The sequence below is a fragment of the Aricia agestis genome, chromosome 4, assembly GCF_905147365.1.
Source record: "Aricia agestis chromosome 4, ilAriAges1.1, whole genome shotgun sequence".
Lineage (NCBI taxonomy): Eukaryota > Metazoa > Arthropoda > Insecta > Lepidoptera > Lycaenidae > Aricia > Aricia agestis.
The window spans coordinates 15,403,622-15,430,099 of NC_056409.1; the positions used below are offsets into that span (position 1 = coordinate 15,403,622).

The 26,478-nt window shown below is 40.5% G+C and overlaps 2 protein-coding genes across 3 annotated transcripts in view; one reads left to right on the forward strand and one right to left on the reverse strand.

Annotated features, from left to right (window-relative positions):
- Positions 1–24,611, reverse strand: part of LOC121725967 (probable Rho GTPase-activating protein CG5521) — a 34,777-nt gene extending 10,166 nt beyond the window's left edge. The window contains exons 1-24 of one of the 2 annotated variants that reach the window (XM_042113170.1): positions 24,401–24,611; positions 23,938–24,048; positions 23,412–23,429; positions 22,483–22,654; positions 21,809–22,389; positions 21,406–21,693; positions 20,858–21,042; positions 20,541–20,696; positions 20,119–20,285; positions 19,724–19,806; positions 19,232–19,383; positions 18,411–18,585; positions 12,196–12,324; positions 8,578–8,676; positions 8,160–8,258; positions 7,657–7,874; positions 5,266–5,369; positions 4,854–4,984; positions 4,559–4,713; positions 4,198–4,323; positions 3,762–3,929; positions 3,567–3,663; positions 3,306–3,490; positions 548–703 (exon numbers count right to left, since the gene is read on the reverse strand). In XM_042113170.1, coding sequence (XP_041969104.1) covers positions 548–703; positions 3,306–3,490; positions 3,567–3,663; positions 3,762–3,929; positions 4,198–4,323; positions 4,559–4,713; positions 4,854–4,984; positions 5,266–5,369; positions 7,657–7,874; positions 8,160–8,258; positions 8,578–8,676; positions 12,196–12,324; positions 18,411–18,585; positions 19,232–19,383; positions 19,724–19,806; positions 20,119–20,285; positions 20,541–20,696; positions 20,858–21,042; positions 21,406–21,693; positions 21,809–22,389; positions 22,483–22,654; positions 23,412–23,429; positions 23,938–24,048; positions 24,401–24,506 — 3,861 coding nt within the window. In that variant the 5' untranslated portion in view covers positions 24,507–24,611. The remainder of the gene's footprint in view (positions 1–547; positions 704–3,305; positions 3,491–3,566; positions 3,664–3,761; positions 3,930–4,197; positions 4,324–4,558; positions 4,714–4,853; positions 4,985–5,265; positions 5,370–7,656; positions 7,875–8,159; positions 8,259–8,577; positions 8,677–12,195; positions 12,325–18,410; positions 18,586–19,231; positions 19,384–19,723; positions 19,807–20,118; positions 20,286–20,540; positions 20,697–20,857; positions 21,043–21,405; positions 21,694–21,808; positions 22,390–22,482; positions 22,655–23,411; positions 23,430–23,937; positions 24,049–24,400) is intronic. The other variant, XM_042113171.1, reaches the window with a different exon arrangement.
- Positions 1,472–2,764, forward strand: LOC121725998 (endocuticle structural glycoprotein SgAbd-5-like). The gene is made up of 3 exons (XM_042113217.1): positions 1,472–1,496; positions 2,142–2,254; positions 2,505–2,764. The coding sequence occupies exons 1-3, from the start codon at positions 1,485–1,487 to the stop codon at positions 2,698–2,700; spliced, it is 321 nt and encodes a 106-aa protein (XP_041969151.1). The 5' UTR covers positions 1,472–1,484; the 3' UTR covers positions 2,701–2,764.
- Positions 24,612–26,478: the final 1,867 nt, after the last annotated feature.

A 26,478-nucleotide genomic window follows, 5' to 3' on the forward strand; every position in this document is an offset into this window, starting at 1 on the left:
TTATTTACATATTTATATTAGGCCAATAACAAGGAATTATAATTAATTACATAGTAGGAACTCAGATAAAAAAAAAGTTGAAAATTTGTTGAGTAGTCTAATTTAAGAGTCCTACAAATAAAACAATCCATATTTTAGGACCATCAAGTCAAAGTATGAAATCCTTTCTATTTCTGTTAGTTATAACATTCAAGATTTTTCGCAAATACAAATTGAACACTAATAAAACAATATTTGCGTGCACTTTTTCCACTATATTAAGAAATTATTAACAAATTACACGACCGGTTTCGAAATTAATCATCTTCAGGTGTACTTAGTGTAGGTAGTTTTACAAAATTTAAAAAACCAACGGTACAATCAATTACATATATGCAAATACAAATGTTGTTCGTCTTATCAAAATGAAGCTACTCACAAAAAATTTGCTCGATAGTAATAAAAAAAATGTTCTAGGGCCTAGGGTTATAGTTCCCGTACTATATTATTACGTTATTTGTCCTGACTTCTGCCTGATTTCAGTGATATTATTATAAGAAAATCTTACCGTTTGAGCCCAGAGTTTGACATCGATGGATGACGAGGGCGAGGTTTTCGGGCCCAGATTATCCAGTTGTATGTTGGGATCGAAGTCTTCGTCAATGGTCACCGTTAGCCCTTCAATGTCGGTTCCGTTCCCTCCCGTCATCACAGCGTGCAACACCTGTAACAATGTTGTACGTTAGCCCCCTTCTTAAAAGAGATATACGATAATATGTAAAAACGGTATAGTTATACGTAATACCATGGTAATACGCTATATTGTCGTTGTTTAACATGTTAAAAGTAGCATGACAGACAAATACGAAGCAAAGGTAACGTCTTTGTACACAATGTGGATTTTTAAATTTGTAAGCTGCCCCATTACATATTATCGACGGTCGAGCAGGTCGTGGTCTACATCAGGAGCAAGACCTACGTCTTGAGGGTCGAGCGCTTGGAGTCCCGCCACAAAGTCAATTTTAGCTCCTTTGTGGTGAGGGTCCCGACGCATCATCTACCGACCTTCGAGAAAGATGAGTTCTGGTGATTCGAATGTTAGTAATTTTTAACCGGATTAGTAACCAGCATCGTATAATTGAAAACCAGTTACGTTAGCATCTAAGCTATAGGTTTGTAGCAATGTGACTCTCGATATCAATATATTTTGCAATAAAACAATTGTTTGCATAATTAGCAATGTGATATGAAAAGTGAAAGATGGAAGTCAAGGATGACTAAGAGATTTCTAATAGTGTTACGTTTTTTCAGGTGCAACATTTTTAGCACTAGACACATTTGTGGGACATTCGTAGCCGTTCATTAGCACCACATTACATGCGCCGTCGCAGCCAGTTTTGACATCAATTAGAGTATTCTGCATTTAAAACGCCGCAGCGCACGAAGTTAGCACACTTCAACAGTTGTCTTCAGCAGCTACACATTCAAAATCTCCCATTTTCAACATGCAGAAAATAGTAAGTTTTTTTTATATTTCGTTTAAGAACTATGCCTTTATTTGTTGTGAATTGTGATAATTATTTCATTCCATATATCTTTAAGCGAGCAATTTTATATATATATATATATATATATATATATATATATATATATATATATATATATATATATATATATATATATATATATATATATATATATATATATATACAGTCTGTAACAAAAACTAGTGATAATACTTTAGGGTGTGTACATGTTCCTTGTAGAGAGTTCACTGTGAAAGTAGCAGCTCTGAAAGACGAACATTTTTTTTCACTTTTGTATGGGCAAGGGCCCGAGCGTCACGAGTTTCCCCATACAAAAGTAAAAAAAAAGTTGGTCTTTCAGCGCTGCCACTTTCACAGTGAACTCTCTACAAGGAACACGTACACACCCTAAAGTATTATCACTTGTTTTTGTTACACCCTGTATAATTGGAATCTCGGAATCGGCTCCAACGATTTTCATGAAATTTAGTATATAGGGGGTTTCGGGGGCGATAAATCGATCTAGCTAGGAATCATTTCTAGAAAATGTCATTTTCATCGGATACCGAGCAAAGCTCGGTTAAACAGCTAGTATATTATAAGGAATATATTTTAATATTATATTTTGTTTTTAAGGTAATTTGCACTTTGGCACTCATCGCTATCGCCGCAGCGGCTCCTCAAGAACAAAACCCGACTTACATATTGAAACAAGACTCTAATGTCAACCCTGATGGATACCATTTTGAGTGAGTATTTTAAGCAAATATTTTTAACAACACAAAAAAATCAATAGTCGTAACTCGTAAGTATATTCATTTTCTGAACATGACTAGCGCCTTTCTAGGTATATCTATTTAAATAATATAATGTAATTTATACATATTTTTTAGTTTTTTATTAGCTCAAAATTCAAACCTAGAATATAATAGATGATACTCTAGTCTACTAAAAATCGGAAGTGTTGGTGTCTAAGTGATGTATTTTATGCGTTTACAGTTTCGAAACTAGCGACGGCACCGCTCGACAGGAGCAGGGCACGCTAAAGCAGTTCAGCGAGGACCACCGCGCCATCGAGGTGCAGGGCACGTACAAGTACACCGCGCCCGACGGCCTCGTCTACACCGTCACATACGTCGCCGACGAGCACGGCTTCCAGCCGCAGGAGCATGTTTCCCATCCCGGACAACAGTAGAGAGTCATTGGTCAAGCCAACATTTAGGGCCAATACATATAACCGCATTGCGGCACAGCACCGCCAAAATCATTCAAAACTTATAATAAAAACTTAAAAATCTCGCCAAATTTGGCGTTGTGGTGCCGCATCGCGGTTAACAAACGGCCTTCAGGGCTGCCAGTCGCACTCGCGTTATAGTTGCCAGCCCTGAATATCAAATGAGACATATTAATATGTGCCCTAACGTAAGTTTCCTACGTTTTAAAGCCTTGTTTTTTTGTTTATACATATTGTATGGACGTTGTTTTTGGGTTCAAGCTTAATGTTGTGTAACTACTATTGTGCTGTCAATCAGTCTCTTAACGGTACATAACATTGAACCCGCTCGGCGATACTCGAGAGTTGTTATTGTAATTTTAATATTTTTTGTATTGTTCGTAAACGATTTTGAATAAATAATGTTGAAAATAATTTATAAATTTCCATTTACATAAGCTACCATAATATATTAAACTTAAATTACTTAAGCCGTAAAGTATTTCCCAACTAACAATAACGTAGAATGACGCGTCACTCAAAACAAAAACCGAATCATTGAGGCACAAGTTGTACCATAAAATTACCTCAAATATCAAGAGCAGAAGGGAGTGTTCGCCGTCCCGCTCCCGCAGTAGTATATTTGGACCGCAGCGCACGGCGAACTCCGCCAAACTCAGCAGCAGCGAGCCCGCCAGCGGCTTCACGGCGTCGCGCCCACTGTTGCCCGCGATGTCCGCCAGGCACACGCAGATCCACTTTATTATCGTCTCTGTTACAAATACCATTAAATTATTGATCTACTCCAAGAAAAATAACAGCAAACGATCTTATAAACTAATATTTACCGACTAGGCCTGGATACATTTCAACGATGCGGTCGGTGTAATCGGCCAGCATCAGAACTGCGTCACTTACGAATTTTGCGATCGTTTTATTTTTCATCTGTAAGTAAATTTAAAATTTCAAATGTGTATTTCTTTTAAATATTTAATTTTACAATGTTACATAAAAATTAAGACATTAAAAATAATATACTGTACCATCAGCATATGCAGTAGGCATGTGACGTATGCCGGTAGTCGCTCGCAAGTTTCGCGCGCCGCCAGCACGTACGCAATGTGCGCCGCGAGTGCGCACGCACCCGCACACCGCGCCGCCGCCGCGCCCTCTCGCCGGCACACACGCACTACTATGTTGAGTACGTGCTCCTGGGAAGTTGGTGCCAATTAAATATTAATTATATATTTGCATTTTTATGACACAATACGTTATAATCTAGCTGTTTAATAAATAAGGCAATAATCTAATAAAAACTACAAAAGTTAGCTATACCTATAAAAATAATTTTATTCATTTATTGATTTAAGCTTTACAAAAAAGTTTTTTCTACATTATGTGCAGAAGCCCCATAAGTATTGTTATAGGCTGATGACATAAATTTCAAGATAACAAGAAAACATTATTTCAGTAACAAACCTTTAGATCTGGACAAGAAACTGTGTTGTATTGATGTGGATACGGTTGTAACATCGGCGCATTCATCAGTCCGTCGGGCAGAGACAATAGAGATCCAAGAAACGTTACGGCGGCCGTCCGGGGGCACTGTAACAACATTACTTTGTGAAACTCAATATAATAAAAGAAGAAAGTTTTTTAATATTTATTTCCACAAAAAACTGTCACACAAAAAACTAGTAAATAATTATTTTTTTAAATGATACTTTAGAGTTTAGTCTGGATCTCGAAAGAATAGTGATTAAGGGGGGGTTAATTAACGGGCGGAGATGCGCGTCCAAAAGCTAACACAATGATCGTTATGTATAAAGGTGTGTCAAACCGATGGCGCCATATCTGCGGAGTTGAGCACGACAGTGGCGGCGTGAACGAAGTCGAGCAGCAGCAGCGAGTAGCCGTCCGCCGCCAGCCACACGTATCGCGGCGCCGCCGCCGCCACCAGCACGTCCACGACCGACCGGTCCTCGCCCGTTAGACCTGATCACACAGTACAACTTATTAGTGCGAAAAACTCAAATCAATTTGGTGTTCTTTTTTACTATACTATGTTGCTATTACTTGTAAAAAATAAATAGATGAAGTTATATTATTTCTAGTTACTGTATAATCTCACTGACCATGATGCAAGGCTCGCTGGTAGAGATGTAGGTGCGCGAGATGCAGGCGGTTGTTGCAGGACGACGGTGCGCCCGGGCCCTGCGCCTGCGTCGCCTCGCACAGCAGCCGCAGCGCCAGCAGTTTGCCAGCCCTGACACGCGCATATTCATTTATGAGGATACAAAGACTTCTACTTCATAATCGGGTCATTTTTGCCAACCCTTTATATCTTAAAAGGTTTATTTACATTTTAATTATTACAAGCCAAAGTAAGTATGTTAAGCCATAGTAGGTACAACTCACAAGTTATGCAATTAGTGTTCTTTAAGACCTTATTAAACAGTATTTTAATTTATAAAATATAGTTGGTAGTAATTTAATGATTAAATCTGATACACCAACTCTCTCACTATGTAAGTAAATGAAACATACCTGTGTGAAGAAGGTAGAGCCTCGGCTTCAAGACACCAGCCTGCCACCAAGTTGAACGGCACATGGATCTCAGTGTTGCCATTTAGTGTTTGGTTTGCACTTATCTAAACAAAAGTTTGTGATATTTTAGAACCTACAGAAATTACATATATCATTAATACCAAAACATTTAAGTCTAAATCACCATTATATTTTGTAAATATAATGAAAACTGCAGAGAAAACTTCCGTAACCAAATTTAAACGTAGGCTTCTGTAAAGTATACGATGCAATATAGATAGTTTAAAATATCTGCGTTCTTGCAACGTAATATCAAAATTCCTTATCAAATGAGTTTTGCGCATACTTGATGCAATAGATTAACGACAACGTGAACATTTTAATGCATATTTTACGACGTATCAAAAGTTCAGAGAATTTGCTGGTCCTGTTTTTCAGTTTTTATCCACTGATTTACCTCTCTCTTTTGACGTCTCCGTCTCAACCTTTTTTCTGCTCCTTTTTCGCATTGGCAACTTTTACAACACTTTGTACTGGACAACAGCTCGTATAATCTCAAAAGAACCATACAAGGAGCACTACAAACAGGTTTCAATCAGACTACGAAGTTCGTATAAAAACAAAAACATGTTTCAATCGTAGATAAAGGACTAATAAATATCGTATTGCAGCATCTGTCCGAAGCGCGAGATAAGGTATGATTTGACACAGGTCTGTTTGTGATAAATATTAGCGTCACATTCAACTCGCTATGACCAGCTAGCGACTACGCGACTTACACACGATGTAACTGATGTAAGGTAACGGTTGACTGTTTACATTTTAATTAACGTCCAAACGTTCAAATCAATTTTAAACGGTATTTCCATAACTTTACGGAGATTTGCTATTACTTATCGTACGTTAGGTTAAACATTGCCATTTCAGGCTGTATAATTATCTTTTATTTTATATTTTATTTTATATAAGTATAACCTAATTAGAAAATCTATAAATATAAAACTCAAAGGTGACTGACTGACTGATTGACATAGTGATCTATCAACGCACAGCCCAAACCACTGGACGGATCGGGCTGAAATTTGGCATGCATTTAGATGTTATAAGTTATAACGTAGGCATCCGCTAAGAAAGGATTCTGATAAATTCCAACCCCAACCGGCAAAACCGATAATATCTATATATATAAAACTCAAAGGTGACTGACTGACTGATTGACATAGTGATCTATCAACGCACAGCCCAAACCACTGGACGAACTGGATGCATTTAGATGTTATAACGTAGGCATCCGCTAAGAAAGGATTTTGATAAATTTCAACCCCAAGGGGTTCAAATAGGGGATGAAAGTTTGTATAAGTACTTCTTAACGCGAGCGAAGCCGCAGGCAAAAGCTCGTTACTTATATAAGAAAATATGATTGATAGGCAAAACTGATAATACAGAATTTAAAATGTATGTTTAATGGGGCTTTTAGATGCCTAATTCTTCAAGTCAAAATACTAAAACATAAGTCAAGTCATTTATTTTAGGTACGTCAGCGGTCAGATATTGCAAATAGGGAGGATGCGATATTTTAATTTTTGTGTTTATTTTAAAGAACTCTGCGTAGAACAGACCACAAGTATATTAAAAAAATTAAAACACTGGAATTTACTGCAAATAATGCGGTTTAAAATAATTGTCAGTTTAAATTTTGGCGCCAAAACTGATCTATAGTCTGTAACTTTCATTTTGGCGCATTCAATAATTGGATTCATTCATTTAAGTGTTGGATACGGCAGAGGGCACGCGTCGCGGGCATGTTCGCTGTTGACTGCGCTATAACGCATGCCCTTGACGAACAGAAAAAGGCACAGTGTGGACAATGGCCCCGCCTGAACCAACCTTTCAAAAAGTTGTCATTCTCCACGTTTCATTTAGCGTTAAAAACGATCAAAACGCTCAAATTGGAGGCATTTTGATCGTTTTTAACGCTAACATCACTGATCGCTGATTGGTGTTTTGAAATCCGTTCCGTTTCAAGTAACCATCTTTTATATTTTTTGATGTTTTAATAGCAAAATTTTCATAAATATTATATTTGCATGTTTCCTATTATATTTTTATTTTTTTATATAAAAACCTACTTTAATCCAATTAACCGCTTTAAAACTTCAAATTGTAATAGAGTTTTATATAAAAAAACCGAAACAGGAATTTGTATGTTGAATCGCCTCGCTTTATAATTTCTAATGCCGCGGCCGCACATGCGTCTATCGTCACGAAGCTTCGTGCTATGAGACGATACAATTGGACGATATACGCAGATCGTCCAATGGTATCGTCTCGAGCACGAAGCACTAAACTTATGTGCGGCCGCAGCATAACAGAACCTGTTAAAAACTGTACCTTGAGTAGCGTCGCGTTGAGATGCACTAGGTATGTGAAGAAGTGGTGGTGGGCAGCGGGGTCCGGCAGGGCGTTGGGGTCGCCGAGCGCGGCGAGCATGCGGCGCCACAGCACCACCGCCACCGCCGGCAGCCAGCCGCGCGCCGTCCCGCCCAGCACAACGCCCACCCCCGCCCCGCCTGCCGCGCTCGCGTCGCCCACGTCGCTCTCCGACCAGTCTGCGATTAGTATTTGTAAAGAACAATTTTATATTATGTCCTTTGAAACGACCGTCTGTGGCCTTGGGTAGGTCTATAGTTGACACACGAGAGCGTGCAGGTTCGTCGTGGCAAATCGTTATGGGCGTCATATAGTATAATATAAATCATACAAATGAAAAGATCATAATTTTTACAATATTTAATAGCTTCAAATTTCAATTGCGTTCAGTAAAAACATAGGAATCTTTAACGACATCCTATGGAACTTCCAAAGGCTTGACATGTTTCTGGGGAATGACTTACCGAGCCCGGCATCGGAGACGAGTTCGATCTGCAGCGGCGAGTCCTTGATGGAGCTGCACTCCACGCCGCTTGACGGCGCCGGCGACGGGGAACGAGAACCTACGTCGCCCATAAACGTCAACGTCGTCATTAAACAATAATTCATTCATAGAATAGGTGATTATTCATAGACATCAGCATTGCGTCCCTTGTCTGGTAACTTGGAAAGTTCACGTAACATACAAGTACAGCAATATAGTATGTATACTTATCAATTTATAATATAGTGTATACATTTTTTAAATAGTAACGTTTTGTTGCCTTTTGCTGTGTAAGAATAAGACACTTGTATTTTGATAAAATATACATGTTTTTCTTGCCAATCCATTACATAACTCTTAAAGGATCAAAAATTCTAACATTCATTATAAATACATACCACTAGCAGAATCTCTCTCTCCTTGTTGTGATGACTGCCTCAGTGAGTCCAGTGAAAACCATCTTCTAGGTTTGTGATTAATTGTCTCTTTGGTATCGTCTAAAAATATTGGAAACATATTATGACAATAATTTTCCTTTCTATTGATAATTTAGTATTTCTATGTCAGTATATAATATTATGTATTAAAAATAACATGACACGATATCTAGTTTATAATTATAACTAAATGTACGATAATTGCATCCCATGTGGAAGTATCCACGGCGAGATTGTCAAGAGAGTTCAAACATTCCTTTGTAGTGTCCAAAATTTCCTTTAAGCTTTTAAAACATTCTGTGTTCATCTTTTTCTGATTTAAAAGGCGGCTAATTATTGTGGTAACAATCATACGTTTGTTATTGTATCTACTCTCAAGTGTGCTCCAAGCCTTATCGTAATTAGCCTCCGTGAGTGCTAAATGTTTTAGAAGTTGTTCCGCCTCTCCCGATAAACTCGTTTTTACATAATGATGTTTTTCAATGGTTGTTAGATGCAGGTTGTCATGTACGAGAGCCTCAAACAAATCTTTAAAACTTATCGAGTCGTTATAATTACCGTCGAACTTTGGAATCGATAAAGGAGGTAACTTAGTTCTAATCGGGGCTACTCTGTCGGGGTGGTCTCGCCATCATTTGTTGCTAAATATAGACTCTGCGTAGAGTTATGTGATTGTGGTTGACCTTGACCTTCCGAAAATTCCAACAAATAATCCTTTAATAATCCCTTAAATTCTAGATATATGTCTTCAGTTGTCTCGTATAGACTTTCGGCATCAAATTGTAATTGCTCCAGTTCAGTTTTCGTAACCGTTGAGCCAATCATCTCATATTGAGTTTGATACTTAGACCAATAACTTTCTAATGTTTCTAATCGTGTTTGTAGATAGCCAAGTGTGTATCTTGATTTAGACGTCTTTTTAGTATTAATTTGCAACTTAGAAATACGTTCCGATAACGTTTGTAGTGATTCACAAAGTTGAGCCATTGTTAATGTTTATGAATTCACTTTAAGTAATTACTAATGTTCACGTAACGAAATTGTATCAGTCCGAATACATCACTTTGTGGTTTCCAGGCTATGCCCAGAACTTTCACCGAATCATCCATTTTAATATTCACTGAACTTTTTAAGGCTTTTTGTGAATCGGGAATCTCATTTAAAACCGCATCACTATTAGACGACCACTTATGTAGAAGAAAACCGCCACGTTTAAACAGTTCAGTTAGGCGACGTTGAAGCCGTTGAGTGTCTTCTTCTGTAGATGAGCCCGTCATCAAATCGTCCATATAGAGATCAGTTTTTAGAAGTTCAGCTTCAGGAAACTCTCCACGTTCCTCGTCGGCAATTTGATGAAGTGTCCTTATGGCAAGATATGGAGCACATGAGCTGCCATATGTGACGGTAAGTAACCGATATTCTTTAATCAGGTCTTCCAATGACTCACGCCACAAGATTCTCTGGTAATCTGTGTCTTGCTTCGAGATAAGTATCTGTCGGTACATTTGTTGTATATCGGCTACTAGGCAATACTTATGTTGTCTCCACCGTGTTACCAAATCTCGTATATCTTGTTGCAGCGGTGGGCCGATGAGTAGCTCATCGTTAAGTGAATTTCCGTTTACAGGTTTAGCGCTTCCGTCAAAAACTACGCGCAACTTTGTAGTGAGGCTCGATTCACGAAGAACAGCATGATGTGGAAGGTAATAAGCTCTATTCTGCTTCTCTGTTTCAGGGACGACCTCCATGTGACCGAGTGATTCATATTGCCTCATGAACTTGCAGTATTCTTCGTGAAAATCGGGTCTTCGCTTAAACTTATTCTCCATCTGATGTAAGCGCTTCAAGGCAAGTTATCTGGAGTTACCTAAGTTCGGCGCACCTTCATCCTTGAAGAGTAAGCGAAGCTCATATCGATCGTCAGTGTTTCGAGTGTGAGTTTTCTTAAAATGCTCTGCACACTGTATTTCAGGTTACTGTTTAGGTCACTGCACCTAATAGTACATCGATAGATCCTGGCTTGTGAAAGTGTGGATCCGCAAGATCCGAAATCTCAGAAGAAGGCCAGGTATCGGATGGGAGCTCTTGTGATGGTAATCTCGAATTAATTCGTCTAAGGACGTACGCCTTAGCTGTGATCATGTGTGATGGATCTCTTATAGCATGAAATAAATAAATAAATAATTCTATTCTATTCTAATTAGCCGTTTGTGTCCCACTGCTGGGCAAAGGCCTCCCCTCTTTCCTTCCACACGTCTCTATCCTTTGCTGTGTTTGGCCACTCTTTATCAACAGCGTCTAGTTCGTCGCGCCACCTTTTCTTGGGTCTGCCCCTGTTTCGCCGACCTTTCGGTAGCCACTCCGTGACTAGACGCGCCCATCTGTCCGGGTGCATGCGGGCGACGTGCCCTGCCCAGCTCCACTTTAGACCAGCAGCTTTTCTACCCACATCCATTATTCTTGTCTTGGAGCGCAGAGCGGTGTTTCGAATACGGTCAATCCTTTTGACACCTAAAATGCTGCGCTCCATAGCTCTTTGACAAACTCCGAGCCGGGACTTCTGTAAGTCGGTCAAAGACCAAGACTGAGCACCGTAAGTTAGGATAGGTAGGATGCACACGTCGACGAGTTTACGTTTTAGGCAAAGTGGAAGGTCCCCTTTCATTAGTTCTCTCATAGACCAAAAGCTTTTCCATGCCTTCTCAATTCTTTGGTCTACTTCCTTGTCTTGTCTATTATTAAAGGATGTTATTTGGCCTAAATATACGTACTCGTCAACATAATGCAACTCATACCCGTCTACCTCGACCTTACGTTTCGTGCTGTTAGTCATGAGTTTGGTCTTTGATCGATTCATCCGAAGTCCCGCCTCGTGGCTTGCCATGCTCAGGTCTTGCAGCATGGCCTGCAGGTTTTGTGCAGAAGTGGCAAACAGAACTATGTCGTCGGCGAAGCGAAGGTTTGTCAGCCTTTTCTTGTCGACAACAATACCCTTGTCCCCCCAACTTGTTGAGACTTTCTTGAAAACCTCTTCTAAGGCGCTCGTAAATAGGCGTGGAGAGATAGGGTCACCCTGTTTGACACCCCGTTCAATTTTGAATTTTGGGCCTGTAGTTTCTAGTTTTACGGCAGCTAAACTATGTTTGTAAATTATTTTAAGTAGATCTATGTAACTAGGTTCGATATTTTGTTTACTGAGGGCTGAAAAAATTTTGTTATTAAATAAATAATATTTAGAGTTATTGTAAACAAGAGACTTGACTTGTAAATCTACTCCATTTTAATAGGGTAACATGATGCAAAAAATGTAAATGTCATGTATTTAATGGAATAAATGCGATGGCGTCATCTTGCGTGCGTTACGTATGTACCATCGAGGAAGTTGATTCCTATGCAATGGAGAGACCAAAGTTATTTGGTCGAATATGTCAATTCAATGTTAATTGTGATCCGTCAGCTGGGTTTGACGTAACGCAACCAAACTACTTAGGTCCCCGATTTGCATAGGAATCAACTTCTCTGATAGTACAATCAGATTAAAGTGAATTTAATCTGTAACACTATCGAATTATAGCTTACCAGTGGTCTGTGTCGGCGGGGGCGTGGCTCGGCGCGCGAGATGCGGGTCGCTGCGGGCGCGGGCCAATGGCCGCCGCGCGTGCGGTTCCTTGCGCGCGCCGCTTTCAGTACTCGCACGAGGTGATTTTCCTGATCACAATTAAACATTATCTATTAATGAGTGTCCATGAAGTCACAAATAGAAGATGTTGCCAGCAATTTCAAACCTGTCTAATAAAATTAAATTTCGCATGAAATGTAGAATATGGAATATCACGCAAAGGTAATGGGGTTTAAGGTTTCCATTGGGGGGCGATTTCCGGTTACCTCCAAGTGTGCACGATTACTTCTCCAGTCTTTCGGTGCCGCCGACTAACGGATTAAATCTGTATGTCGACGGTTCTCTGGGTTCTGGTGAAGTAATCGTGACGGTGTCCCTGGGCAACGTTCGCTTGAAACATCTGCGGATGTGGCAAGCGGGCGGCCGATCGACCGGCGGACCGGCTGACCCCGGACCTGACTGCGGCGTTGCCGCCGTTTGGGGGAGGGAGCGAGCTCGGCTCGGCCTGTCGGGGCTTGGCTGTGCAAACAGCCAGGTCTCGACGTGCTGACGAGTGCGTCTTTACCCCCGAACGGTTGCGACAAGTTGCTGTCAGATTTGGGATCAGTCGGTCTGGGTTGGGTTGAGGTCTGGTCTGGTTTGGGGTTCTAGTGCTCACAGCATTGGAACCCCAACCCAGACCAGAACTCAACTCGACAACAAAAACCCAATCCAATCGGTGTTATCCGACCCGTGCCGAAGGATGCATGGCTGGGGGAAGTCAGCCGCGAACGGAGGGCCCTCGATACCAGGCGACCTCGAGGAGTAAATAGCCTTACCCTTGCATGCGGGGCTCTGTGGGGGTGGACCTTTTATTTCCCTAGCTACTCGTGGGATTTGAATGGAAATTGAAAAGGACCAGGAAAGTCTTGTGGCCGAACTGGAAGCTTTATGCTCCACGGAGGCGATGGAAATCGGCGTAGCCGAGGACCACCTATTGTCTGGGTCTGTCGGGGCAGAGGACACTTCTGTGTCTGGTACCCCTTCCGACCCTCTACCATCTAGCGCTTCTGCACCTTCTTCTTCTGAAGTTGGGGCTGGCGCTACCGCTAACGCCCCTAAGAGAAGAAGAAGACAACTCAGTGGGGCAGCCAAGAGACGCATTGAGTGGTGGATGGCGAGGGGTAAGAGCCTCGAAGAGGCGAAGACCCTTTGTCAGAAACCACTCAGTGAGTTTCCTGAGTATGCCGAGGAGTTGGAGAAGCGTTCGAGCTCCAAACGGCAGCTCTCTGACACCGCCAACTCACAGGAAAGACCGACGAAGGCAGCCAAGCACACCAGTGCTCAGGCGCCCAAGCAGAGTTTCAGTGTGGCGGCGAGTGCCATTCGTGTGGGCATCCTCGATGCTGGGGGACCTCTCTCACAGGAGAACGCCGAGGGGTTGAAGAAATGCATTCTTCGAGTCATCGACGATCAACCGGAGGGAGAGGGACCTAAGCTAATAGGATGCGTCCACAGATCGGGTGGACTTGTCTTCACCTGCGTCGACGCTGCCTCCAAGCAGTGGCTGGCGCGGCTGATAGACATGATCCATCCCTGGGATGGAGCAGCCCTCCGCGTCGTTGACGAGGCGGAGCTGCCTAAGCCCCGTTACGCTACGGCGTGGGTTCCTGACCTAGAGGTGGATGAGGTAGGAATCATCAAGCGACTGACCTCGCAGAATGGAGGTATGGGAATCCGGCTTTGGAAAGTGGTCAGCAGGAAAGCCGATGGAAAGGGTCAAACTTTTACCTTTTCCTTCGACGAATCTGCGGTCAAGCTACTTTCCGAGCGGGATTTTCAGCTCTACTTCGGGTTTAACCGGGTTCAGCTTCGCTTGAAGGGACCAAAACCGGCACTCCTGTCAAACCCTGTAGGGTCTGACGAAGTGACGGCAACACCTCTGCTGGGCTCAACTTCCCAGCCCCACACCTCACATAAAGGATGGCGGCCAGCACCTCTTATCAAGCCTATAGGCTATAGAGGCACGGCGCCGCCCCAAGCTAGCAGCAGCGGCACATCATCTGCCACTGTTACTGCTCAGCCCAACACCCTACACGTGCAAGCACAAAACTTGCACGTGCACACCAGCAGGGGAGGCGGACGCCCGGCTGCTCAGACCAATCCCAGACCTCAAGTTCCCTTGAAAGTGGCAACTGTGAGTAGGGGTAGGCCTGGACAGTCCCGTGGTGGACGCGGACGCGGACGTGGTGGCTCTGGGGGCGCCTGCGCTGTGAGGAAGCCAGCTCATTAGCGCAGGAGCACTCAAGTCGCAAAGTGGCGCGAAACCCCCTGCTCCGACTACCTAACCTGCACCACACAGACTAAACACACACACACATCCATCCACATATACTTACTTTAACACTCTACAGCTACACTTCACACTTGCCTGTGTACAGATGACACTGTAGCTGCGTATATTGAGGAGCCCGGAGGGACTGCAGGCAAACTGATGGTTTGCTCCGCCTATCTACCTGGAGACACTCAAGACCCCACTACGCAGCTATCACCGATAATAGACTACGTCGAGAATCAGCGCATCCAACTTATCCTGGGAAGTGATTGCAACTCACATCATACAAGTTGGGGCAGCACCGACGTAAACTTCAGAGGTGAGAAACTATTTGACTTCTTACTTACTAATAACCTCCACACTTTGAATCAGGGTACTAAACCAACGTTTATCAACCCACTGAGACAGGAGGTCCTTGACATAACAGTATGCACAGGCCCTATACGACATCGCGCCTGTAACTGGCATGTATCGGACGATAACTCACTGTCCGATCACTGTTACATTAGGTTTGATATACATGACAGTATGCCTGGGAAAGAGGTAACTTATAGGAATCCTAAGGCCACAAACTGGAGTGTATTCAGAGAGGAATTGCAGTTAAACCTCGCAGCAGTCAACAAAGCTGTCAAGACCGTAGAACAACTGGAACTAACGGTGGGAGAGCTGGAGCATGGCTTGAATGATGCTTACCTCAGAAGCTGTCCTGTTAAGAAAACGTCAAATAAACGTAATGTACCTTGGTGGAATGGTACTCTGGCGCAACTCAGGAAAGAGACTCGAGCTCTGTTTAACAGAGCCAAAAGAGACGGGAACTGGGACGCATACAGAACCGCCCTGACGACGTTTAATAGGGAGCTAAGTAAGGCCAAAAGACGCTCTTGGGCAAGGTTCTGTGAGGAAGTGAATAACACCTCGCAAACCTCCAGACTATATAAAGTCATATCTAAGGCCCCTAGCTCTCATCCCAGCACTCTGAAAAGGCCAGATGGTACTTACACTAAAACGGCGGAAGAAACGCTAAGATTACTAGCCGACGTTCACTTCCCCAGCAGTATCCATCTCGAAAATCACGAAGCCTTCTCTCATACGATTATTAAAACGAGACCATCAGTTGACGATTGGAGAAGAGCTTCCGTGATCTTTAAGCCTGACCGAGTCACTTGGGCAATTGACAGTTTCAAGCCTTACAAGACCGGCGGCGAGGATAATATATTTCCGGCCCTCCTACAGCAGGGCAAGGACATTATCCTTCCTATGCTACTGAAAATATTCAGAGCAAGTTTTGCGTGGGGCTACATCCCATTGGCATGGACAAAGGTAAGGGTGTCCTACATACCCAAAAGTGGGGACAGAGACAAAGCTCTACCAAAGTCATACAGACCAATTAGCCTCACTTCTTTCATGCTTAAAACAATGGAGAAGGTGGTCAACCTACACATAAGGGACACCTATCTCACTAAAATGCCGCTGCATGAAAGACAACATGCCTACCAAAAAGGCAAATCTACCGATCTAATGGACTTGGTAGATCGGATTGATAGAGCAATTGAAGATAAAGAGATTGCGTTATGTGTCTTTCTCGATATTGAAGGCGCATTCGACAACACTTCAACCGGCTCTATCACAAATGGCCTGGCTTCAAAGAATATAGATCCAACAACTAGGAAATGGATCAAAGCCACGCTCGACAATAGGGTAGCCTCATCGACTATTATGGACCTGACACTCAAAATCAGGCTGACACAAGGTTGCCCACAAGGAGGTGTGCTATCACCCCTGGAATGGTCCCTGGTAGTGGATGAGCTACTAAGGGAACTGAACCTCATAGGTTACTACGCTCAAGGGTACGCTGACGACCTGGCGATTATGGTGGTGGGAAAATGCGCATCGGTGGTCGCTGGGTTGATGCAGTCAGCACTAAGAGTCGTCGAGAATTGGTGCCAAAGGGTCAAGCTAACAGTAAATGCTGATAAGACGGTCTTGATACCTTTCACCAAAAAGAGGAAGTTGGAGGGACTAATACCCCCAACACTCTTTGGGAAAACTATTAAGTTTGCGGGTGATGTCAAATATCTAGGAGTAATCCTAGACAAAGGACTCACTTGGAATAAGCACATCGAGTATATTACGAAAAAGGCTAGATGTGCTCTGGGTTCCTGTTGGAAGCTTGTCAGCTCTAAATGGGGTATTCGGCCGAAGGCAATGCTATGGCTATATACAGCCGTAGTGAGACCGATTACCACATATGGCTGCGCAGTGCGGCATAAAAAGGCTGAACAAGTAAACTGTCACAAAACACTAAACAGCGTACAGAGACTAGCATGTCTAATAATCACGGGTGCACTCTCGTCAACACCCACCGCTTCCCTCGAGGCCCTGATCAACTTAACTCCGCTTCCTCTGCTTGTTCAGATGGAGGCCAAAAAGGTGGCTCTCAGGGCCAGGACGGCGGGTGGGACGAATTGGGTCTCCACCCCATTTCGACAGCTGGAACAGTCTCTCAGTGAATCACCTATCATGGCCATGCCATCAGATGCCATGATCAAGGTGTATAGCTTTTCGAAGCAGTACCAGGTTTTTATACCTTCCAGGGAGGACTGGGAAAGGAAAAATCCAATCGATGTCCGCCCTAGCGACATAGTTTGGTTCACGGATGGATCAAGGAAAGACAACCGTGCGGGAGCCGGAATCTACGGGGGCAGGCCACCAAAAGGCAAATACGCCTGTTTGGGGGAGCTTGCGACCGTGTTTCAGGCTGAAGTCTTCGCTATCCTCGGTTGTTCACTAGAAAGCCTGGAGATGGCCCTAGTTAATAAAAACGTTTTTATCTTCTCCGATAGTCAAGCTGCACTTAAAGCACTGACTGCCGCAGAAGTCTTGTCCAAATTAGTTCTGGAATGCATTGAGACGTTAAACATGCTGGGAAGGAACAACAACATCCGCCTAGTATGGGTCCCGGGCCACAGCAACGTCCCCGGCAATGAAACCGCTGACGAGCTGGCTAGGCTTGGGGCCGAGAGTCTCATATATGGTCCAGAACCATTCTGTGGTATAACTCCCAGTACCACAAAGCAAGTGCTCAAGGAATGGGGTCACAGACTATGCAGGAAGCAATGGGCTGAGACCCCTGGCCTTGAACACTCCAAGGCACTAATTCCTGACTTCAACAAGAAACAATCAGAATTAGTGCTCACCTTGGGTAGGAACCAATTAAAAATCCTTACCAGAAGCCTAACTGGGCACTGCAAGCTCAACAAACACCTAAACAGAATGGGTATTTGTAGCATAATGACTTGCAGATTCTGTGAGGAGGAGGATGAAACACCTATTCACCTTCTCCTCGACTGCCCTGCTCTACTACAGAGCAGGAACAGGCACCTTGGTCGCCACGAACACTCGTCCACAGAGGAAATTCGTGGCACCAACCCCAACCATATCGTTCAATTTATGAGCAGTATAGGGTTGGGGATGATACTCTAGTGCGAAGGAGTCACAATAGATCCTCATGGGTCGCAGTGACGTCAGGGCTACAGTGACCTGCCTTCTTTTAAAAAAAAAAAAAAAGGTTTCCATAATATATCGAGACTGTAAAATTATTGTAAAGGTTGTAAAGGTTCCCATACACGGGACAATTATCGTAACGTTTTATCTCCTCGATGTTAAAATCGAACGACAAATTGTACGTGTGTAGAAATATCGCAAACGATTTTACGTTCAAAAGATCGATTGGACGATTTTCTTGACGATCGATCGAAACGACAAATTGTCCCGTATATGGGCACCTTGAGATTAGCAAAGTCAACACACTGGTTTACGCTCATATTCTATTCAGGATTAACAGTAGTTAATATCGCTCACCGGGCGTGCGCGTGTCAGCGGCGTGCGTGAGCGGGGCGCGACGTGTGGGCGGGCGCGGCTGCGGCTGCGGCACGACGCGCCCGCGCCTCCGCCCCTCCCCCGCCCCGCCCACCTCCGACAACTCCAGCGAGTACACGTGCCGAGCCAGCACGCGGGTCAGGGTCTCCATTGTTTTCTAGGAGATAAATATTAAAACAAAAACAGTGACAGCGTAATCCCAGTAACATAATTTTAATATACAAATTCAAAGATGAAATTATCAATTAAATATATGATTTATTCTAGTTTTATCAGATCACTCCAAGCGATACATACAATGATAAATATTATGTTAAAATAAATTAATTCAGTTATCTTATGCTACTGTTTTGATTTTAATATCGTGTCAATCATTTATTATAAATACGATATATTATCAGATTTAAAAAAAATGCTACCTATATCTTTACTTATCTACAGGTAAATAACTGTATTTTAAAAAGATAAAACCGACTTCACAATTGTACGTACGTACGTAATTGAGAATTAAAACTCCCTATCTCCAAAACAACTGAACCAATTTTGATGAAACTTGCACTATTCCCTAAGTTGAACAATACCTAGTAGGTACACCAAAAACAATTACTGAAATCGGAAAGGTAGTTCCAGAGATATGCGAACACAAACATAAAAACATATATTATACTTTTGAAATTTGGCACATTTGTTCAGACGCTGATATAGATTAATATATACGTAAATTGGGCAGTTCTGAAAATATACATACGCGTCAAATTGATAACCTCCTTTTTTTGAAGTCGGTTAAAAATGTATGAACTTACCGCCCACTCCTTTATGAGGTCCTCCCAATGTGTGAGCCTGGTCAGTAGCTCCATGAAACTCTGCCATAGTTCGGGTTTCACGGCTACGTTTAAATTAGCTTTGATCCACGTCACAATCAATGTTTGGAACAACGCTGGTGCAAGGCACGTACCTGAAAATTTTCTATATCTCACTACAAGGACTTAGTTTTATCCCACACTTAGGAAGTATTATTATATACAAACTTTCATCCCCTATTTGAACCCCTTGGGGCTGGAATTTATCAAAATCCTTTCTTAGCGGATGCCTACGTCATAACATCTACCCGCATGTCAAATTTCAGCCCGATCCGTCCAGTGGTTTGGGCTGTGCGTTGATAGATCACTATGTCAATCAGTCAGTCACCTTTGAGTTTTATATATATAGATATACTTAACTAAATATAAATTAGCAAACAAGATATTTGGTTCGTTGGTTTGGTGGATCTAATAAACAAGCCTTGAATTGTTTACCTAGAGTTTCTTGTTTCCGTTTTGGCGGCACTTTTGTGAGAACTAGTGAAGTAATTTGCAGAAGCACGAGCAATAGTTGTTCCCTGCAAAACATGATATTATTGCATCATTTCAAACACATGCGTCGGAGTAGTTGTTCGTTTTTCTGTATATAGAAAAAATCAAATAGTCTGTCCCATGTGGCACAAGAGGCAACTGGTCAACAAGAGCTAATTTATTTTCCATCTTAGTTCAGATCGCGTTGCCTTCATTAATAGAAAAATCTTCACTGCGACTAACTATACTAGTCTCTGTATGGCTGGAAGCGGCACATGACAGACATATTTTTATTACTAATGGTGAGTAATGGGGCATAGGGACCTAAGATGGCACAATAACCTATTAATCTCACTTACCAGGAGTTATCGTTCATGGGCACGTGCATGACCATGTACCGGTATATGTTGAGCACGCGCTTGCACGTGTCCGTGTGCTCGCCCAGAAGCGCCGCCGAGCCGGCCCCGCTCCCCGCCCCGCCCACAAACACGTGAGCGGCCTGCGTCATGAACACTTGCAGAACGTTCTGGAATTGAAAATATGCGTCAGGATATGCGTATCAACTTATTTGCGTCGAAATTTGCTCATGTGCATTTATCTGGAACTCCTCGCTATCCATATTTAGGATTGAAAGACTATTTCGAATAGAGATAACACTAAATTGTTTAAAATCTGTTCAGAGCTATAACAAAGCGACACACAGAAGGAAATACTTTTTGCAGTTATGGATAATATTAAGTACTTATCTACAATATCGATAACAAATGGCAAAATATTTCACCTGCATCCCAGCTCGGACCATAACATTGTCTCGTCCAATGGCGCCGAGGTAGGAGTCGTTGCGGAGTCGGCGTGGCGGCGCGAGGGGCTCCGAACCAGTATGACCCACTTGCTGCTCAAATGTGTTCTCCATCAAAAACGGTGGGATTTCTGCCACCTAAAAAAATAAATCCTTAAACATTGAAATAGAAAAATACAAATTTTAAACCACATTCATTCTTTAACCTAGTAGCAATACCTAATGAATAACTAATAAGCTTTTATATTATATTACTACAATAGATGACTACAAGATATTGAATTTTCTAATATAGTTACATTCATCTGTATCCAGTCTTTGTAGAGCGTGATGACGCGTCTGATGGTGGCGGCCTGGGAGAAGGGCAGTAGGAAGGCCTGGCGGAGCACCTCTATGGTGAAGTCGACGTGGTCACGCGACGAGCAGCACAGCACGTCTCGCGCCACCTGCTCGGCGTTTAGCTCCTCGTACGCACCGGACGACCCTGTAACAACAGAAAAACAAACATTGCAGAAAGGGCTATAAATAAAGATACTGTATTGGTCAGCAGATCGTGACCAATGTTGTTTTTCTAAGCTGGATAGTAAGCAAGCAAACAAACAACCATTGGGCAATGCTATAAGTAAAGATACTTTATTGTTCTACTATCGGCTTTACGTAATTTGGATTATCGTTTAATTAATTATTGACCGCAATCAGAGCGACTTCATTTCAATTGAAACTTTATTGAACAAGAATTTTGACATAAACTCCACATATTTTCAGTCAACCTCTTCGTTAAACTAAAAAAAAAAACATCTTTAAATGTCCCAGAGTGCGGCCGGTATTATTAAGGTTTTTTTGTCACCTGATTCCAGGCTGGGATGTGGCGTTATAGACGCAGAATCGAAGACTGAGGCTCTAGTGGATTCTGGAGTGTGGCCGACGGTAAAAGAAGTCTCTTCTTCGTGTTGCGTACTGTTCTGAGTGTGGTTAGCAGACTGTGCGTGAGACCCTGTGCTAGTAATGGACGATGGTTGACCGTCGCTTCCACCGGGTTTCTTCATAAAGTGTGCGTAGCCCGCCACCCATCTTATTAATGCTACTCGGCATAACACAAAGTCGTCTTCTAGGATAGTGTGATGCACTGGCAGTTCTAAAATTTTATGTATTATTAGAAGATATTATTACCCTAAAACAACTGTAATAATAGTATGTATGTCATGTATTAAGTCATGTCATGTACATAATTAAGTATTTGAAATGCTTACCCAAGTTAGGTTTGTATAAAGAGTTGTTATGGTTCATTTGTGGACATATTATAGGTATGTAATACATTTTAAATCTTTCCAATAAAAATGCAAAGCTTCTCATAGCCTTAGCGTGTGAACGGTCCTTCCACTGAATTTTTGTTACACTGGCAGTCATCGATTCTAGCAGGGTTTCAAAGAAAAATTTTGTTTCATTATCAGCTGCTTTTTCATTAGCACTCGCCGGTAAAAGCGGTTGTATATCAACACTTTGGACTGGATTTAAAGCATTGGTATCGTGAAATATTGACGCCGAAACATTTGCTAGTTTTCCCATTATTCCAGTTGATGTTTGTTCCACTACCACTTTCTTTGCATTGTCCTGTGTCGTGCTAAAGTTGGGATGTTGCAGAATATCCTCCATCTTAAAATCGCCTGAACCCTGAGATATATTTGTGACGACATCAAAAACTTTTGGCTTAAACGGGGATCCCAGGGGAGGCAAGCAGGAATCAGGTAATCCGGGTACGAGGGATGCGAACATCCTGTTGACTTCTGGTGGAGCATTCTCTCCGAGGGCTTGATACCATAGCAGAAAGTACCTGAAATAGTATGCACATACACAATATTAACATTTTTGCATAATATACTTAAGTGACTTTAGTAGAGTATAGTATAATTGTGATTTTTTATACCTTATTGCTTCTGCTCTCAATTTTTGAGAGTTTCCAGTGTGTAGTAATTTTGAAAATATCCTCGTCAACGAGTGCAACTGCCATCTCTTCCCAATAAGCTCTGGTAGAAGACACAATACTTTTTCCAGTAGTGATAAAGCTCCTTCTAATTCTTCTCTTCCGGCTTTGTGGACTAAAATAAACATTTATAATAACATGGTTAGTACTTGAGCTTCAAAATGATGTTTCTGTAACACAGAAACTGCAGTAATTAACCATGCATGATGCATCTAAGATGATACAAGCAGCAGCTGTTATTATTATTATTGATTAAAGAAAAAAAAACTTCAAAGCCTGTAAAATGTATTTAAAAATCGTGATTTTTAATAGTGAGAAAAATATTTTGACATGCCTAGTCAATTTAATATATTAAAGGATTTATATATTACAGTTCATCAACCCTATGAAAGTTTTTAATTTTTTTTGTTTTTAATTGTTCTAAAGTATCAATAACACAAAACTGATTATTTTAATCAAATTTTTTTTCTACTATTTTACAGGCTTCACCAAAAGAAAGAGTCATTGTATTGATAAGGTTGAAGGTTAACATTATTAGTGATCTACATGAGATGAACTATTTTATATTTAGAGTGATTGTTACATGTTATTTCCCAAAATGATTTTTGTCTATTGATTCTCTGCGAAATATAAAGATAGTATCGATATTTGTGAATTGTTATGGACATACAGATAATTTCATCATGATAATGGCAAATATTTTTCATAGATAAGATTCTTCATACATTGATTTTTATTATTTTGGGTGATTCATCAACCTTGAAAATATGCTTCTATTTACATTTTATTATGTTATGATGTTATTAAAAATGAAAGGTTAGATGAATTACTTGTACCTACAGTGATATTATTACGTTACACACTTTACTCACCTAAGTGAAATGGAAGTTCTGTTGGGCAAAGGAAAAAACAAACAGTTACAAAAATATATAATATAAATCTAATACAAAGTTTAATGTTGTTAATTTTAAGGAAAATATATAGTAAGGTACAATAATCTATAGAAAATATATTTTTATTTACAATAACCAAATGTGCATTTATAGATATCTACAGACATAATATTATGTGCAACAAAGTATTGTGATTTAATTGCAGCATCTTTGATGGGTCCATCACACCATTGAAGAGGAATCAAATCCACAACCACTTAGGTAAAATACAACTTACTATAATTTTTTTACAATAATGTCTAAGAGCTTCTATTAAAAAATAAATAATTATTACAAAGGAAATATTATTCTTTGGGAGAAACACAACAGCTTTACTAATTATGATTATCCACATTTAATATAATAATTATGTCAAATAGGTAGAGCACAATGAGCATTATTTTGATTAAGTGTAGCAAAAAAAACTGCTTATATTAGTACATAATCTGTTTTAATGTGTTCCTACCTTTTTGTCGAAGATTATTTTCTGCAAGTATGAAGTTGTCATAGAGGATAAAATAAACATGACTGAAGTTGTTTTCAAAATAATTTTTGGCTTCGTCAATATCGTAATGTTCTGAAAAAGAAGAGTCAATTATTATTTACAAATTGTGTGACACATTTATTTATTCTAAATACTTACTTAGTTCCTTATGATGATTAAACATATTTTACTTATACAAAGTATGTTTTAAATATTTTGTGTATTTTTGGATGTGTTACAAGCAAAGTAATGTTTCACGGTAATATCTTTAAACGTTACAAAGTTATTTGCGATTTACTTAAACAGAAATTACAGTTACTCCTAATTAGCATGTTGGATGAAACTTATCAATGTTACTGATATTTATGTGATCAATCAGATTGTTTGTTAAAAATACTAATTCTTACGGTGAGAAAGAGGTAAATACCATGTCAATACTACATACCCAAAACGATCTTTAGGTGTTTCAATCGTGTCGTCGAATCCTTTTTGGAATCCTGTATTTTAACGGTAGATTTCTTAACATCTTGATGAGACTTTTTGGTAAACATTTCGTAGATATGTATAATAATGTATTACATATCTGTACGCTTATAAAGCTTGACTATTTTCAAAATTTCACATTGTTTTTTACAAAGTTTTATCATCACACATCTTTCTTCTGTTCATTGACGATCGAGTTTTCAATTTTCTCCTTGAATGTCAGCTGTCACAACTAAAGTTGACGTAATTTGACATTTTTTTTTCTTTCCTAACATCTTATAAGGCAAAGATATCCAAGTTCTACAATGCTGAATTTGCAACGATTGTGAAAGTACGATAATATTATTTTTCAATGCTTCTTTTCATTAAATATACGGTAAGTAATATTCTAAATGCGTGTATCTGTGTTCCTGAGAAATACTCTGAATTGGTATATAATGTTTCAAGTGTAGAGAACCACAAGTGAAATACATTAGCCCGTCATCGCGTGGCCATTTTGTGCTTATTTTCATACAAGTAGTGTGCGTTTTTTTTTTAATATTTCTATTTGTCGATTATTTCGAAGCACATTATGATACAGGAAAGAAAGTCAATTAGTTCATGATATCGATTAACTATAGTTCAAGTGATGAGAATCCGTAAACACACGTAAAAAGCTATGCAATTTTTATAGCCAAATTATTAATTGATGTAACATTTTTAGCACTAATGCCTTAAATAGCACGAATAAGGGATTAATAAACTTATAAATTATCTTTTTAGCTTCAATGATATTCTACTTATACAGATATGTTACGTCCATACTATTTTCCAGCTTAAATCTCTTCCGAACAATTTTCAAATTCAAAATTGCAAACATTGACAAATTTAACAGATAAGTGAAACAAAAGATATGAAAAACCATTTACATATAAGAGACAGTTCTATTTTAAAATGTCGAATCGTATCGCTGACTCTTTCTTCGATGAAGCTATGAAGAAAATTCGATTTTTTCGAGATTGTTCAAAAAATAATTGAAAATGTCAATAATCGAGGTATTTATTGCAATCAAGACATGTGGTAAGAGATTTCATGTGTTTTGTTTACTTTCGAGTCATAATTGGTACATTTTCGAAACACGCACGACGTCATTTTCAATTTATTTAGGTAAGACAAGACGTGGCACGTTCGTGACTGCGCTCGATGCAGACTAAACAACAGACGGCCCAATTGGGCCGTTAGCCGTATTTGAATCTTCACAACGCGCGCGGTAGTAACATATCTGCTTTGAGTCTTTCATAAAAGCCCAAAAAACGTTGTTCAAAACTTATAGTAGGGGAGGTCGCGCTCATTTTAAAAAGTCATTTCATACCAAGCGAAAATCGTAACAATAATACTATTCTATTAATACATAAGAGTTTTGATCGTCAGCTACTGCTGTATGGGTGGAATAAAAATTGAGAGTATCTCAAAGTTGTTGTTGGAAATCGTATTGAATTGACATTAAAAAGATCCCAATTTGCACCCAATAAAGGTCATATCTAGATTATACACGTTTAGGTTTGGTAGGTGCTATTTTAGTTTTAGTATATAACAACAGATGGCGCTTTTAAAGTAAAATGTATATAATTCTTCTTCACAAATATTGACTATCGAATTAATTACTTAAAATTGCTATGTGAGACAATTTTATGGTTAATTCAAACGAAAATCGCCGTCAGCTGAATATTTGCAGGTGGAAATGTCGTCCACGCGACGCCCTAGGATACATTGAGCGCGAAGTAGGGCTATATTGGTTATAGCTTATATAGCTGGCTGACGGGCTTTCCACCCGCATATTAACGACTGACGGTGGTCTTTATTATTAAAACGGTATCAACATTTACCTGTATAAATTTTGTACGGTATGAAATGACTTTATATTTTAATTTTTTTAACATAGTTCAGTAACGCGACTGACGTTAAATCCCCCGTCTGCGATACGGCTGACGGTGCATTTTTGGTTAAGCATGACCTCAATAATCATCCATAAAAATTTCATTCGGTATAAAATCACTTTTC

What these genes read in the sequence shown, in the direction of transcription:
- LOC121725998 (XM_042113217.1), top strand. An exon ending in CCTGATGGATACCATTTTGA is followed by an intron (nt 2,255 to 2,504) that starts GTGAGTATTTTA and finishes ATGCGTTTACAG; the next exon opens with TTTCGAAACTAGCGACGGCA.